The following is a 15,613-nucleotide window of genomic DNA, read 5'->3' on the forward strand; positions in this document are numbered from 1 at the left end:
CAGATGTGGGGAATCCTTTGTTTGAATGATGATGGTTCCTCGAAAGGGACTAACTTTCTCTCCATTTGTATTGTCGTGCAATAGCACCACATTTCTAACGGCTGCTATTAAGAGCACCCTCTTTGTCGACAAGGTTTCTATTGGAGTACGCCTATGGGTGCCGATCCCTGAATGTGGTATTTAAGATTCAATAGGGCAGTTTTTTTCAGCTCTCTCACTGTAAGGAGACCTCACAGCAAGTGTCCCTTAATCACCATATTTATTTAAACTTGTACCAAATTATATCATCCAGAAGTGCAAGAGAAACGTTTTATTATACAGTCCTTCAATCCAAAGGCAAAGTTTCTCTAAGTCAAAACATGGTCCTTCGAGCCGGATAGAAGCAGGGCTGTACGGTGAAATTGTGTTGATAACCAAAGGTGCCGAAAGTTAGTACGTCGTCAAGAAAGTGTCAAGACATTGTGATAAAGACAGTACAAGAAAAACCTGGAGAACGCAGCTGGGAAACGGAGCACGGCAAAATCAAGATGCAAATCATACTGGGTGAGTCGGTTCCAATTAATCCCTTTATCCTCTGAAATTTATGCTGACTTGACGCGGTGATTAGGGAAACAATTTCAAACGGTGATCAAATCCTTGGGTCTAAATTCAAGGATTGGTGACAAAAGTACATAGGTACCCAAGAAAAGGAAAAACGTTACAGTGCCCTTTTCTTGAAGTGTACAGCGGGAATCTAAACAAGGGAGAGGGCAATAAATTAAGAACAGGTTACTGAATATTGTACAATGGCTCAACCAAACAGTATCCGTAAAAGAGCGGCATTAAAATCCAAAATGACCCTTTTCAAAACCTTTTTGGGAGGATTTGAGAAGCAGCTAAGTGACCAAACAGTCACAGAGCTCGATTATCGACAACTTCAAACGAGAATAGATGCCTTGGACAACGTCCTTTTCGAGTATGAAGAAATTCAAGCCAAAATTGAAAGTGAGGAGAATAGCGCGGATGTAGATCTCGCAGAACGCACCTTATTTACCAACCAATATTTTGATTTAATTTCTAGAGCTAAACATCATTTAGAAACTTTTTTGCAAGAATCAAATGACCTAAGTAATAATAAGTCTGCGTCATCTCCAACCTCGATTAGGCGTAATGCTTCTCATGATACAAATGTTAAGCTTCCTCCCATAGACATACCTAAATTTGATGGTAACTTTCAAACTTGGCTAGAGTATCGGGACACATTTGAATCAATGATCCATGCTAGTACGGTTCTGAGTAACATTCAGAAATTTCATTATTTGAGAGGTAGCTTGATGGGAGCTGCGGCGTTGGTTATAAAATCTTTGGAATTTTCGGCAAGCAATTACGAAGTAGCGTGGATGCTGTTGTTAGAAAGGTACAATAACCCCCGCGTGTTAGTTCAGAATCATGTAAAAGCTCTTTTTCAAATCGAATCTATATCAAAGGCTTCGGCAGAGCGTATAAGATGGCTAATAGATACGGTCTCTAAACATATGCGATGCCTCGAACAGGTGAAGGAGCCCACCGTGGACACGTTAATCATTTTTCTGATAAGTTCAAAACTAGACAGCGTCACATCACGGGAATGGGAGGAATATAAAACGAAAAGGGATCTTGAGAACACCTCCCCGTCTCTGGAGGATATGAAGAAATTTTTAAAGAATAAGGCTGTTTTATTAGAAACAATAAAGATGAACCAGACTCAGGCACAAGAACCCAAGAATGAATTAAAATACAGGCAGCAAAGGGAAGTACGAGGGTTAGTTACGGGGACGTCAAATTGCGCAATTTGTAACCAAGAGCATGTAACCGCAAATTGTGAAAAATTATCAAGTCTAAACGTACAAGAACGTATCAAACGGATACAAGAACTTAAACTTTGCATAAACTGCTTAAAGTTCGGACACCATAGTAAAGTGTGTAGGGGACGTCCTTGTCAACGGTGCTCATTAAAGCACCACACGTTGTTACATTTGGATAGGCGTCTCAACGCTAATCCCTCGCAGAATTTTCAATCTGGAACCCGATCTAATATTTCGGGTACCGGAAACCATGATACGGGGAACAATAGTCCGGGCTCCAATGCGTCCACCGAAAAGAGATCGGGTCAGGTACAAGAAACTAGCACTCTTTGTGTGAATTCTGCTCATCCAGCACATGTGCTTCTTAGCACCGCGTTAGCGAAAGTTTCGACTCCCGAAAAGAGATCAATTAACATCCGGGTACTATTAGATTCAGGATCTCAATCTAACTTCATACGTGGAGAGGTAGTTGAAAGATTAAAGCTGAATAAACAGGAAATCAACATGACTGTAACAGGTTTAAATCAACTAAGGTCGAGTGTAAAACACAAGTGTGATATCATAATCGAATCGTTGTACAATGCCTTCAAAACAAAAATATCGTGTCTAGTACTTCCTAACATAACGGGAAACTTGCCGAGTGTACGTGTTAACACACAAAATTATAACATACCCTCGAACATAAAATTATCCGATCCAGGGTATGGTGAACCTAGTGAAATTGACATGTTAATCGGGGCGGAAGTTTTCTGGTCGCTGATTTGCGTTGGTCAGATCTCTCTCGGAAAGAATAAACCGATTTTACAGAAAACAAGACTGGGATGGGTAGTTTCAGGATCGATTGAGACATTTCCTAGTCACCCGAAAAATAATATGTACTGTCACTTGACACAAGAAATTGACATTCAAAATCAATTATCGCGGTTTTGGGAGATAGAAGAAGGGTTTTCATCTCAATCTAGTCAATCCGAGGGAGAAATAGCGTGTGAAAATCATTTTAATCAACACACCGTCCGATTAGAAAACGGAAGGTTTCTAGTACGCATCCCGCTCAAATCTTCTCCTGACGATCTCGGTGATTCATTTCATCAAGCAAAAAGGCAATTCTTTGCGCTCGAACGAAAACTCGATTCAAACCCAAATCTAAAATCTCAATATGTCGAATTCATGACCGAATACATAAAATTAGGGCACATGCAAAGGGTGTCAAGCGCAATGCTACATAAGCACGCATACTATATGCCACATCATGCCGTAGTACGTGACGAAGCCAGAACAACAAGGCTTCGAGTTGTCTTTAATGGTTCCATGAAAACGTCGACCGGGGTCAGTTTTAACGATCTTCAGATGATCGGTCCTACCATACAAAGGGATCTAATGTCAATCCTATTGCGGTTTCGGCAGCATCGGTACGTAGTTGCCGCCGACGTTGAGAAAATGTACCGGCAAATTCTGATCGAACCCGACCAACGGTCCTTACAAAGGATTTTATGGCGTGATAATGCACAGAAACCGGTGGAAGTTTACGAACTAAAGACGATCACCTATGGAACAAGCTCCGCTCCGTTTCTAGCGATAAGATGTTTGTTCCAATTAGCCTTTGAATGCGAAAAATCAAATGCAAGAGTGTCACAAGCTATAAAAAATGACATGTACGTGGACGATCTTTTAACAGGAGCTGATACGTTAGAAGAGGCGGCCGAAATTGCCCGCGACATATCTCATATATTGAACGAGGGTTGTTTCAAGCTGCGTAAGTTTTTCTCGAATGAGAAAAACGCACTGAGGTACGTCGAATCTTCTGATTCGACAAATCAAACGTTGAACTTTGGCGAAAACGAGCCAGCAAAGACGTTAGGGTTAATATGGCATTGTCAGGCTGATACCCTGACGTATAATATAGGTACAATATCCAAGGAGTTTCCAGTCACCAAACGCACGATTTTAGCTGGTACGGCACAAATATTTGACCCTCTGGGACTGCTTGCAGCATGTATCATCAAAGCGAAAATCCTATTGCAAGCTTTATGGCTAGAAAAACTATCCTGGGATGAAGCGGTTCCCACCAGCATTCATACCGCTTGGCAACAATTTAGAAACCAGCTTGTAAGATTAAATACCTTACGGATACCCAGATATGTTCGGTGTACGGGGGCAATTAAGGTACAGATACATGGATTCTCCGATAGCTCAGAAGCAGCATACGGAGGGTGCATTTATCTTCGGTCGGTTGATGAAAATGGAGATGTGCATGTTAGACTTCTATGCGCAAAGGCCAAGGTTGCCCCGCTTCATACCCTTACTCTGCCCAGACTCGAACTTTGCGGTGCGTTGGTGCTATCTCGTCTTTTATTAAAGGTCACATCCTCTATCAATATAAAATTTGACGAATGCGTCTTATGGTGTGACTCATCTGTGGTACTTGGGTGGTTAAAAATCTCTCCAAATCTACTGAAAACCTTCGTAAACACTCGTGTTGCAGAAATTCAAGCGATCACGCACGATTATGTGTGGCGGCATGTCCCTTCGAAGGACAACCCCGCAGATTTATTGTCTAGAGGGTTAACTCCATCTCAAATGCTAGAATCGGAAATGTGGTTTCATGGACCGAATTGGCTGAAAGGTAACCCCTCGACATGGCCGTCTAAATTTCGGCGAAACGAAAATTTACCCGAAATGAAAATTATTTCCCGAGCGTTTCTCACAGTATATAACAGTGAATTTCCATTTGAAAGATTTTCGAGCTATCATCGAATCAAACGTACAGTGGCCTATATGTTTCGTTTTCTACGAAACTGTACGGCAAAGGGTAAACCCAGCACCACAGAGCGAGGTGGGGCGTTAACTAGTGCGGAAATAGCCAATGCCGAAATTCGCTTAATAAAGATTGCCCAAGAGCAATCGTTTCCTGAAGATATCTCTAATCTCATGACAAACACTGAGCTCAGTCATAAGAGTAGAATTTTGGGACTTACGCCCTTTTTGGCGGAACAGTCAATGCTACGAGTGGGTGGCAGACTGACGGAGTCAAATTATTCCTATGAGAAAAGGCATCCTATACTGTTAGACTCTAAACATAAGCTCACTAAACTCATTTTTCAATACGAGCATCATCGGCTATTGCATGCCGGACCTCAGCAGTTGCATTCCTCCATACGGGACAAATTTTGGGTTATTGGGGGAAGAAATTTAGCGAAATTAACTTACAGAAAATGCGCCCTGTGCTTTAAATATAATCCAAAGATTGAAACACCACTGATGGGTAATTTACCCAAGGAACGCCTACTGGCAGAATTCCCCTTTAAGGTATGTGGAGTTGATTACGCAGGACCGTACTTAGTGAAAGATCGAAAGGGTCGTGGATCAAAAACTTCCAAATGTTGGATGGCATTATTCATCTGCTTTGCGTCCCGAGCAATACATTTAGAACTTGTATCAGACTTGAGTAAAGATTCCTTTATCTTGGCTTTAAAGAGGTTCATATCACGTCGGGGCAAACCGACATTAATTTATTCAGACAATGGCACTAACTTCAAGGCCGCTCAGTCTGAGTTGTCAAACTTCGGTACCTTTTTACAAAAAACACAAGGCGATATAGTCAATGCCATGACAAATGAGAGTATCGAATGGCGCTTTATTCCCCCTAGCTCGCCCCATTTTGGCGGTCTTTGGGAAGCGGGTGTTAAATCTAGTAAGTATCATTTAAAACGGATTTTGGGTGCTCAAGTACTGACCTTTGAGGAATTGTACTCCCTTCTTACCCAGGTAGAAGCAGTATTAAACTCCCGACCACTTAGCCCTCTTTCAACCGATCCTATCGATTTGAATCCTTTAACCCCGGCTCACCTGTTAATTGGACGACCCTTAGTCGCCCTTCCAGAACCCGATTTAAGGACGATCACTACTAATCGGCTAAACCGATTCCAACTGATTGAACAAATGCGCCAGCATTTTTGGGATAGATGGCATAAGGAGGTGGTGTCTGAGCTGCAACAGCGAGTTCGTTGGAAAAGGAACCAGCATCAACTGAAGGTTGGTACCTTGGTTATCATCAAAGAAGACAACACACCAGTGATGAATTGGAGACTTGGACGGATCTTAAGTGTCCATCCAGGCAAGGACGGAGTGGCCAGAGTGGCTACCATAAAGACTGTTCGCGGTGAAGTAAAGCGAAGTTTTGCTAAGATATGTCCGCTCCCATGTAATGATAAGACTGATAGTGACTAAAACAGAAAGTGTTATTGAAAGTGGACGCTTTCAAGGTGGGGGGCATGTTCATGACTGATTTTAAGATTATACCTAGTGATTAGATAAGCACATTCACATACGGCTATTAATATTATAACTTTGTATCTTTACGTTAGTTATTGTACTTTGTCATGCACCCAGAGGCGACGCCTATGAACGGTCACTAATTGACATTATTCCAGAATGCCCAGATGTGGGGAATCCTTTGTTTGAATGATGATGGTTCCTCGAAAGGGACTAACTTTCTCTCCATTTGTATTGTCGTGCAATAGCACCACATTTCTAACGGCTGCTATTAAGAGCACCCTCTTTGTCGACAAGGTTTCTATTGGAGTACGCCTATGGGTGCCGATCCCTGAATGTGGTATTTAAGATTCAATAGGGCAGTTTTTTTCAGCTCTCTCACTGTAAGGAGACCTCACAGCAAGTGTCCCTTAATCACCATATTTATTTAAACTTGTACCAAATTATATCATCCAGAAGTGCAAGAGAAACGTTTTATTATACAGTCCTTCAATCCAAAGGCAAAGTTTCTCTAAGTCAAAACAGTAAGATTAGTTCAAGTTAGTTCTATACCGTCGAGAAAATTGGGACGTTTCATTTAAAATAAGCAAATTATTGACTTTTCAACTCATGCAAATTCGGAGGTATATTTCGAAGGTTATGGAAGACTTTTCTCAAATTCAAATACGTCGGAACGTAGTTTATTAGGTTCTTTTTTAGTCCTAAAAGGCCGATTTCGAATTTCGCAACGGTTAGAGAACAACACCGGTTTCCGTGGGACCTTGAAGCTGTGACAATTTTCAAATTTCCTAGAATAAGTCGAAAACGGCAAATTTTAAAGATAACACACCTTATATAAACTGACCTTAAAATTTCACAAAAAATACAAAAATGTTTAAAAATGGGGGGGTTCTGTTTAAAATAAGGGAGATTATGTCACGTGCGGGGAGAAAGATCATGCGGGAGAGAATAATGAGGTCATTTTTAAGTTTTACTCCTAAAATGAAGAAGGTTCCCTTTCGAAGCTTTTTTCTAATGTGAAAAATAAAGAAATTAGATAGGGGTAAATTGTTAATGGGACACTCTGTATATTTATTATTTCAAAATGATTTTAAAAAATAATTTCGACGTGTCGACACATATAAACCATCACACAGTAAAAATTGAAGTGAATTATTTTGTTCCAAAAACTAAAAAAATCGTGTGGAAAATACTAAAAAAATTTTTAATATGGCATACTTGGCTCGACATGCGGTTATATATCAAGTGCCGAGTTCTGCTAGGCTAAACTGTCTCACCCTGTATAAGCAGTTACGATTTACATTTAAAAAATTAATTATTTATTATTTAATATTTTTAAAATAGAGCCGCTACTGAAGTGTGGTCAAAAAGCGCCTTAAGTCTAAAAACACAATTATAATAATTTTTCAAAATTGTTAATATTTTGGTATAAAATACATTTTCTAACTTCATTTTTGTGCGCCTCCCGGCAACCCCTTAAAAATTCTTAAAAGGGTTGCTGTAGCGCACATAAGGGTGTGAAGTTGAGGGGATATATAGAGTTATTTATATTTGCTGCTTACTAGTAGAATCTCGAAAATCGTAAGAGAACGAATGAGACTATTTCATAAGCTTTTTTTTTCTGTAAAGCAAGGTGTCATCGAATATTTAATATGACGTTTGGGAACCATCATCAGCTTTATTTCTTTAATACGGACCTGATATTTTTATTAAACTTGTTGAACATCGTTTATCTCCTGAACAAAACAATTTAATGCGCTGAAAAATATTTCATCAAGGTTTTAATGGTTGGAGCAATGTAAATTTACTAATTGCAGATTGGTTAATAGAAGCTGAATGGGGGTATTTTCGAACATTCCATACAAACTATTTACAATAATCATTGTCACTCTTTTTTTATTGAATTTTAGATACTTATTAAGTATATTAAAAGTGCGCACCTAACATTTTTTCACTTTTGTTATGTATTTTTATTAGAAAGTATATTTTTAGAAAGGAAGCATGTGCTTAATACACAGTGCCATACTGGGTTTTATTTAGATGATCGAAGACTTTTACGAATGTATTAAAAAAGGTTAAAAAAATTATGATTGTGCTAAAAATCCGAACGCCGTGTTAAAAATCTGATCACCCTATTTCGTAGAGCATAAAGTACCAATGAGCAAGTGGTATTTATTTTTAACAATCTCCGCAAATAAACTCAAAGTAACATAAAAAATAATCAAATATCAGTTTTTCTCGAATATTTCTGGAACCAGTGGAAATTTCTAAATTTCAAAAAGTAATTTTGTTTCGCATAAAAAGGCTCAAAATTGCCCCAATTTAACCATTTCGCATGTCTTACAGTTTTCGAGATTCCAAGATGAACAGCGAATTTGAATTACCCTCTATTTTATATTAAACTTGTACCCCTTCAAAACCTTGAAGCATTTTGTGAATTGTCCGAACATTCATCCTTTTCGAAGATCATGGGGGCGTCAAATTTTGGCTGAACCACCCCGTATGATTTTTAATTCTAAAATCATTTCCAGGAGAAAGTTTATAAGATTCATGAAGACCCTTATGGAGGAATCCAAGTAAAAGGGGTGACATTCAAAACTGTTCAAAGTGCTGAAGAAGCTTTACAATGCTTAAGACTAGGAGCGCTATCGCGTACTACCGCCAGTACTCAAATGAACACCCAGTCGTCGAGATCACACGCAATTTTCACCCTTCACGTGAAACAGCAAAGACTACTCCCCAGTGAAGATGAAAATGTAATTCCTGACGAATTTGAAACGCTTAGTGCCAAATTTCACTTTGTCGATTTGGCCGGGTCGGAGAGACTGAAAAGGACTGGTGCTACTGGGGAAAGGCAGAAAGAAGGGATTTCTATCAACTGTGGTTTGTTGGCTTTAGGGAATGTAATTTCAGCGCTAGGGGATAAGACTAAAAGGGCCCTGCATGTACCTTACAGAGACTCCAAGCTGACACGATTGTTGCAGGATAGTTTGGGTGGGAATAGTCAGACTGTGATGATTGCTTGCGTTAGTCCGAGTGATCGAGACTTCATGGAGACTTTAAATACGCTTAAATACGCTAACAGAGCACGTAACATTAAGAATAAGATTTTCATTAACCAAGACAAGAGTTCGAAAACAATTAGCCAGCTTAGACAGCAAATTGCTCAGCTTCAGCTGGAACTGGTCGAATATAAGCAAGGAAAACGCATCATCAGGGAAGATGGTACTGAAAGTGTTAATGACATGTTTTACGAGAACAACATGTTGCAAGGGGAAATTAGTAATTTAAGGACTCGACTCAAAGCTATGCAAGAAACGATCGACGCGCTAACTTTGAAAAATAGCGACTTACTCACAGAAAAAACAATGGGGAGCTGGATAACTAGCGAGAATAATAGCGAAGTGGCAGATCTAGTACAAGCGTACCTGAAGGAAATCGAAGAACTTAGAGCGAAATTAATGGAATCGAACCACACCTGTGAACAACTCAGGAAACAGCTCAGTCGTTCCCAGAGCCCCCAGAGACATAATTTGATGTTCAGTTCGAGTCTAATTAGTGACAATTCAGCTTTACTTGAAGAGGCCAAACGCAACTTACAGCGAGAAAAGGAAGCTCTAAATCGCCGATCTTTGGAACTAGAACAAGATAGCGATGGGGATAGCGAGCACGATTCTACAAGCGACAATGAAGAAGTCAACAATGAACTTAACGACGAACTAATTACTTTGACTAACGATATTGACATGAAACAAAAATTAATAGATGAACTTGAGTTATCTCAAAGGCGAATGCAAACCATGAGGCAACATTACGAAGATAAACTTATACAACTTCAGCTGCGCATTCAGAACACTCAAGAAGAAAGGGATAAAGTGCTCCATAAGTACAGCGGCCACTCAGAACCTTCAGATAAAATCAAAAAAGTTAAAGAAGATTACACTCGTAAAATCAATGACATGCAGAGAGAGTTAAAACGGCTACAAGCCGCTCAGAAGGAGCACGCGAGGCTTCTTAGAAACCACAGCCAATACGAGCAACAACTAAAGGGTTATAAAGATGAACTGCTTGATATGAAACGGGCTAAAGTTAGATTGATGAACAAAATGAGGGAAGAAGCTCAGAAACATAAGGAAGCAGAAATGAAGCGCGAGCGAGAGATCGCCAAGCTCAAAAAAGAAACCCGGAAAAACGCTAACGTGATCAAAACTATGGAAAACGAAAGAAGAATCAGGGATCAAGTGTTGAAAAGGAAACAAGAAGAAGTATCAGTATTAAGGAAAAACCAAAGAGGCAGACTGAGTCTGAAAGCGGCGGGAAGGATTCCCAACAAAGCATTTTCGGAAAGATCAGCAAAACAGAAGTGGCTACAGATGGAAAAATCTGTAAACAATATCGCTTTAAATCGTAGGGGATTAGTTGAGCAAGAAGTACGAATGGAACACTTCTTGGAGAAGCGTAAAGCACTTGGTAAGATACCAATCATTAATGCTAAGGGAAATAATTGTTTTATAAAATTTTAGGTAAAGAATTAGAAGTACTGGAAGAACGAAGAAAACAAGCTGTGCACAAGGATCATGACATTACTCAACTAGACAGCTACATCGAAGACATTAAAGAAAACATTAATTATGTACAAGAAATTATCTCGGAAACTCAGCACAATGTCATGGATATAGAGAAAACTCTAGATCCAGCTGACACTGCAGATTTGGATCAAATTGTAACATCAGTGTATGATGTAGATGAAGCCAAATACATAATTCAGAAGTTGTATAACATGACTCTAGCTCAGAGCCATTCTGTGGCTCAGAGGGATGCCAAACTCCGAGAGAATGAAGCAAATTTGGCCGAGGTATCCAGTTTAAATTGACCGACACATTCAAATTTATCTTTTTCAATTTATTGCAGCTTCAACAAGAAGCAATCGTGAAAGGCCAACTTTTAGACCATCTATTACATAACGAAATTCCAATATTTTCCAAAGAATTAGTTACTAGTGTCTCAAGCAACACTAACGACACGACTAGTTCGAATAATTCGTCCAGATCAACATCCCCAGCTCCGCCCGACACACAGTAAGTAATAGTAGCGAATTAATTATTCAAACATTTTGAATCTATTATTTATTAGCTTACAAGTTCCTGAACCTCAAGTTCCACAAAGTAAGTCAAAAGTAAGAAGACGGACAGCCCACCCAAATGAAATGCTGTTTGGACTAAATCCCAATTCAAATATGACACAGTCTCACGATACACACAGTATGTTTAAATTAGACTACAGTTTACAAAGAGTCCCCAGTGTTCCCGGGAGTCTGAAGTTAGTATTTGTTATAAAGTTGTTAACATTTATTATAGACAATCGTTTCTCATAAGCACCTTCTCTTTCCTTACAGATTGAACTCTTGATTAATGAAGAATTACATGCTTTTCCAGAAGAGAGTAACTATAAGACAGTAAGTGAAACAAGAAATGTTTTTCCTTGCTATATTAATAAGTGTCAGTTTTACCTACCAACAACTAATAATGGTTTTACATTGTTAATCTTTTTCTCCTCATCAATTTTATTATTATTATTATTATTATTAGTAATGTTGTTAATACTTGTATGACGTTTATTATATATTTGTAGAATAATATTATTAGAAAGATTTTTAAATATAAGACTAATGTTTTTCAGGAGGATAGGTGTTTTAATTCGCAAAATCGACCCTCTTCTAATTTAACTGCATTACAATGAGATGCTAAAAATGTTCTTCAAATAATATAAAAAAATAACAAATACTATATGTATACATATACAATACTAATATGTATGTACCACAATAATATATAATATGTAATAGGCCTATCCTTTAGTTTAGAGTCAGTTGTTTTTTTTCTTCTTACTGCCAGGAAGAGGTTGAACAGTTACTTGCACATGCACCTTCTGGGAGTATCTATTGATATAAAACAAGGCCAGCAGAGACAGAAGCAAACTGAAATAGAACAAAAATCATTATCCCTGATTATGAAATTTCAGATTTAAAACAACTAAATATATGTAGGTTTTTCTAAAGTTGTCTAAAGTTTATTGATATTAACGAATACACTTATGATTTTGCTTGCGGATAATAGTGCTGGTGAGCCACTCGAAAGAAAGAAAACCTTCTGGATTCGGGGCACTCTTAAGTACTAAACTAAGGGTAATTAAAACAGTGTCGTACCCTGGCTAGAAGGCAATTGCCGACTTATGACACCACCTGAGTCATTACCGTGGTACTGATAACACTTTGTCGGCACATTTCCAGAGATGCCGACAAAGCGCGGCCGCGCTTCTCATCCGCGCCGACAAAGGGCGGCTATCCTTTCCCACAAGTACCGACAAAGACGTTAATCATAAAATAGCAGAATCGCATGAAGATAACGATTGCGAAACCCTCTTAGTTGACGAAAATACTTCTAACCAGGTTGCGACATACATAGGCGTCCTATAGGGGCAACATCAGCCCCCTCACAACTCTTTCCTCTTAAATTAACAGACTTAACTTATTTACAACTCAAAGACTTCCGATTGTGCCTCGACTTTATCGTAAAAATGGAGAAGTCTTTACATATGTACAAAAAGGTTAGATCTATTCGACCTAAGAATCCCACATATATAGGGTGTCCAAAAATAACTTGTAAATCGACGTTTTCCAATATCATATGCCATTACTTGAACTAAATCTTTCCTATTTCTGACAATAGAATGAATTTGAATAAATCACAATAGATGTGTACTGATATTAAGAATGATTTTAATTGCCTTCAAGCAAGGAATCATAAAATTTATGTAAAGCTGAAAAGAAAAGGTATAAATATTATCTAACTGAATTTCATAAAACACTTAATGACTACAGAATTTTGAGCCTTATTGAGCCCATGATTTCTGTAATAAACTGTTGCTTTCAATATGGCAAATTTCTGTTCCCCAGGAAGGAGTCCATTGTATAGTTTCCTAAAACAACTTAAACGACTGATTGACGTTCTTGACGCTCGTCTTATTAGTTTATTGTCTAAGTTATCCAAAGTGCTTAAGAAGGTTGTACATTAAGAGATGTACTAAATTATTCCCTCAAAATTACAACAATTAGTTACTTATTATACCTTTATATTTCTACATCTCAAAAGTGCGAAGAATTTTTCTGTTCCGCCTTGTAATTCCATTGTTTTTGAGGGTAGCTTATTGTATAAAGCTATGAATATTTAGGAGCTGTTGTCTTTGGTCCACAAAGAGATATGTAGTATTCCAGTTTTGTGCAATAGGTATTAGTATTTTCAATTTTTTAAACTCCCTTGTATTTAGAGTACTTATTTTTGAAGACAATTTCTTTAGAATTTGTAGAATTTAAATGTACAGTTTGAAGTACCTTGTTAAACAAACACTTTTGAAATCATAAAAAAAATTTAAGTATTATGTTTTAAGAATAAGAGAAAAACTACTACAATCACAAGCAAAATGGAGACAACCACCACAACTGGACCATACTTAACACTCTCTGCTTAATAATAAGACAGATGAGATAATCCCGATACCTCTCCCCTTCCACAACCTTGTTGGAGCATTACTTTGGATTGGATTGAAAAATGTATTAACTTATTTTTTGCTTAACAGATATGATTACTATAATTATTAAAGATATCATTAATTGTAACCTAGGCAGAATGACCAATTGATCAATGCCCTGTTTCTTATGAAATAACAATTTATTTCTCTCTCTCTATTATGTTTTACCTTGAAGTTCCGGCGACTCTATGCACACTTGCTGCTGCTGACACTGCCAGTAGCAAAGAAAAGGCAACTAAAAAATAAAATTGGGTTGTACCTAATATTCTTTATAAGAAATTAATCCTCAATACCTTCTGGAAATACTCCTACAGTATAAGACTTGCCAAAAAATATACTTTCACAATTACCAATAGCAGTTAATATGAAAGTAAAAAGGAAGGAACCAAGTAAACCTCCAAGCAATGTTTGTTGACTCGATGAGGCTAACCAGGTTTTCCACATCTGCATTGCAGAAACTAATATAAAACAGCTGATTATGGACACCGTCAGAGAAGTTTTAGTTGTTGCAACTGAAATAGAAATGCAAGATAGAAGCGACATGATAGTATTGCTAGTGTTTATATTGTGTAGTATTTAAAGTATTCCTGAATTAGCGGATGTTTAGGTTCAAGTTTATCGAGCTTTGAATCTTTAATTTCCCAATACTTACCCATTTCGTTTAAAATCTCGTTTTTGATAATGATTATAAATTGCTTAAAATAAAGTAATAGAATAGGTTTAAGTTTTTCAAACAGAACCTTAATTTCTAAATTCAAATCTAAGATAAAATTAAAAACCAGAATGTTAACACACACTCACACCATCACAAAACAAAGCAATAGCAACAGTGCATTTCTGTGAAAACTGGTCCTTTTTGTTTTGCCATTGTGCTTGAAATGGATATACGTCGATGACAAATATTTCAATTTTTAATATTACTTTCTATCCTAAACATTTCTCTACTTCTCTTCAAAAACGATGCATCGATAATAAATACAAAAACTTTAATATTGAAATTCATACATGTTTGAAAGAGTTTAAAGCGCACAACAAATGATCCCATTAGCGCTGTTGCCTGTTATCATTTTATAGCGTTTTAAATTTAAGCCGTATGGTTTTAAAATCAACTGATTTTAACATTGACATAAGCTGTCATTAATTGTCAGGCTGTCTCAATTTTTTAATAAAATGTCGCGAAATTCGAAATGCACTAATAACACGTCTTTCCGTCCATTATTTCAATCGTATATTATTGCTCAATGAGTAAAACAACCGTAACTTAAAAATATAATTGTTAAATTTAATAGATTTAGCTGAGCAGCACCGTGAACTTCAAGATTTCAAACAGTAGCTTTTCACTTAAAAAAGATACAGAGTGGTTCAAATTCAGCATGTCACATGTCATTGTGTCGTCCTTAATATTCAGTTTTGGATTCATTACAGACTAGATACATATACAGTGTTTTGAGTCACAGGTAAAAATTAAATAACTATAGTTTCTTTTAACAGCCTCGCGTAAAAATGACCTACATGAAGTGGAGAATAAAATAATTCGTTTCGAACTATCAGTAAAGCATTTGAAATTTTAAAATTAAATATCTTCATTTTGGTTACTCACTATTCATTTATTTCACAAAATGTTGAACATAATTTATTTTTTCACTGATATTTGCACGATACTAAATAGTAATAATAGAAACATTATCGATTTTGTGGTTATTATCTTATAGTGGTTTAGAAGTTGAGGTTCCGTTTCATATCAGTCTAAAGTTGAACTTTTGCCGGTTTACACCACGCTATGTCGCGTTTTTCGTTTTCGAGTCAATACCTTTATGATTTGTAAGAAAATTTGGTCTTTCACAAATCAGTAAACTAGATGACAATTTTAACCAAAAAAATTAAGTGAAAATTGAATTGTTCCGATTTTAAAGTTTTTCGGCTCCACAATA

At 37.4% G+C, this 15,613-nt stretch overlaps 2 protein-coding genes across 2 annotated transcripts in view; one reads left to right on the forward strand and one right to left on the reverse strand.

Annotated features, from left to right (window-relative positions):
* Klp31E (kinesin-like protein 31E) overlaps positions 1-11,774 on the forward strand; it is a 54,444-nt gene extending 42,670 nt beyond the window's left edge. Inside the window, exons 4-8 of the mRNA XM_066391004.1 lie at positions 8,627-10,565; positions 10,619-10,950; positions 11,007-11,173; positions 11,229-11,414; positions 11,491-11,774. Coding sequence (XP_066247101.1) covers positions 8,627-10,565; positions 10,619-10,950; positions 11,007-11,173; positions 11,229-11,414; positions 11,491-11,503 — 2,637 coding nt within the window. The 3' untranslated portion in view covers positions 11,504-11,774. The remainder of the gene's footprint in view (positions 1-8,626; positions 10,566-10,618; positions 10,951-11,006; positions 11,174-11,228; positions 11,415-11,490) is intronic.
* LOC136409516 (protein KRTCAP2 homolog) lies at positions 11,196-14,426 on the reverse strand. The gene is made up of 4 exons (XM_066391079.1): positions 14,335-14,426; positions 13,976-14,194; positions 13,851-13,917; positions 11,196-12,072 (listed from the first exon to the last, which is right to left on the reverse strand). The coding sequence occupies exons 1-4, from the start codon at positions 14,336-14,338 to the stop codon at positions 11,961-11,963; spliced, it is 402 nt and encodes a 133-aa protein (XP_066247176.1). The 5' UTR covers positions 14,339-14,426; the 3' UTR covers positions 11,196-11,960.
* Positions 14,427-15,613: the final 1,187 nt, after the last annotated feature.

The sequence above is a fragment of the Euwallacea similis genome, chromosome 6 (assembly GCF_039881205.1).
Source record: "Euwallacea similis isolate ESF13 chromosome 6, ESF131.1, whole genome shotgun sequence".
In the NCBI taxonomy this organism is placed as follows: Eukaryota; Metazoa; Arthropoda; class Insecta; order Coleoptera; family Curculionidae; genus Euwallacea; species Euwallacea similis.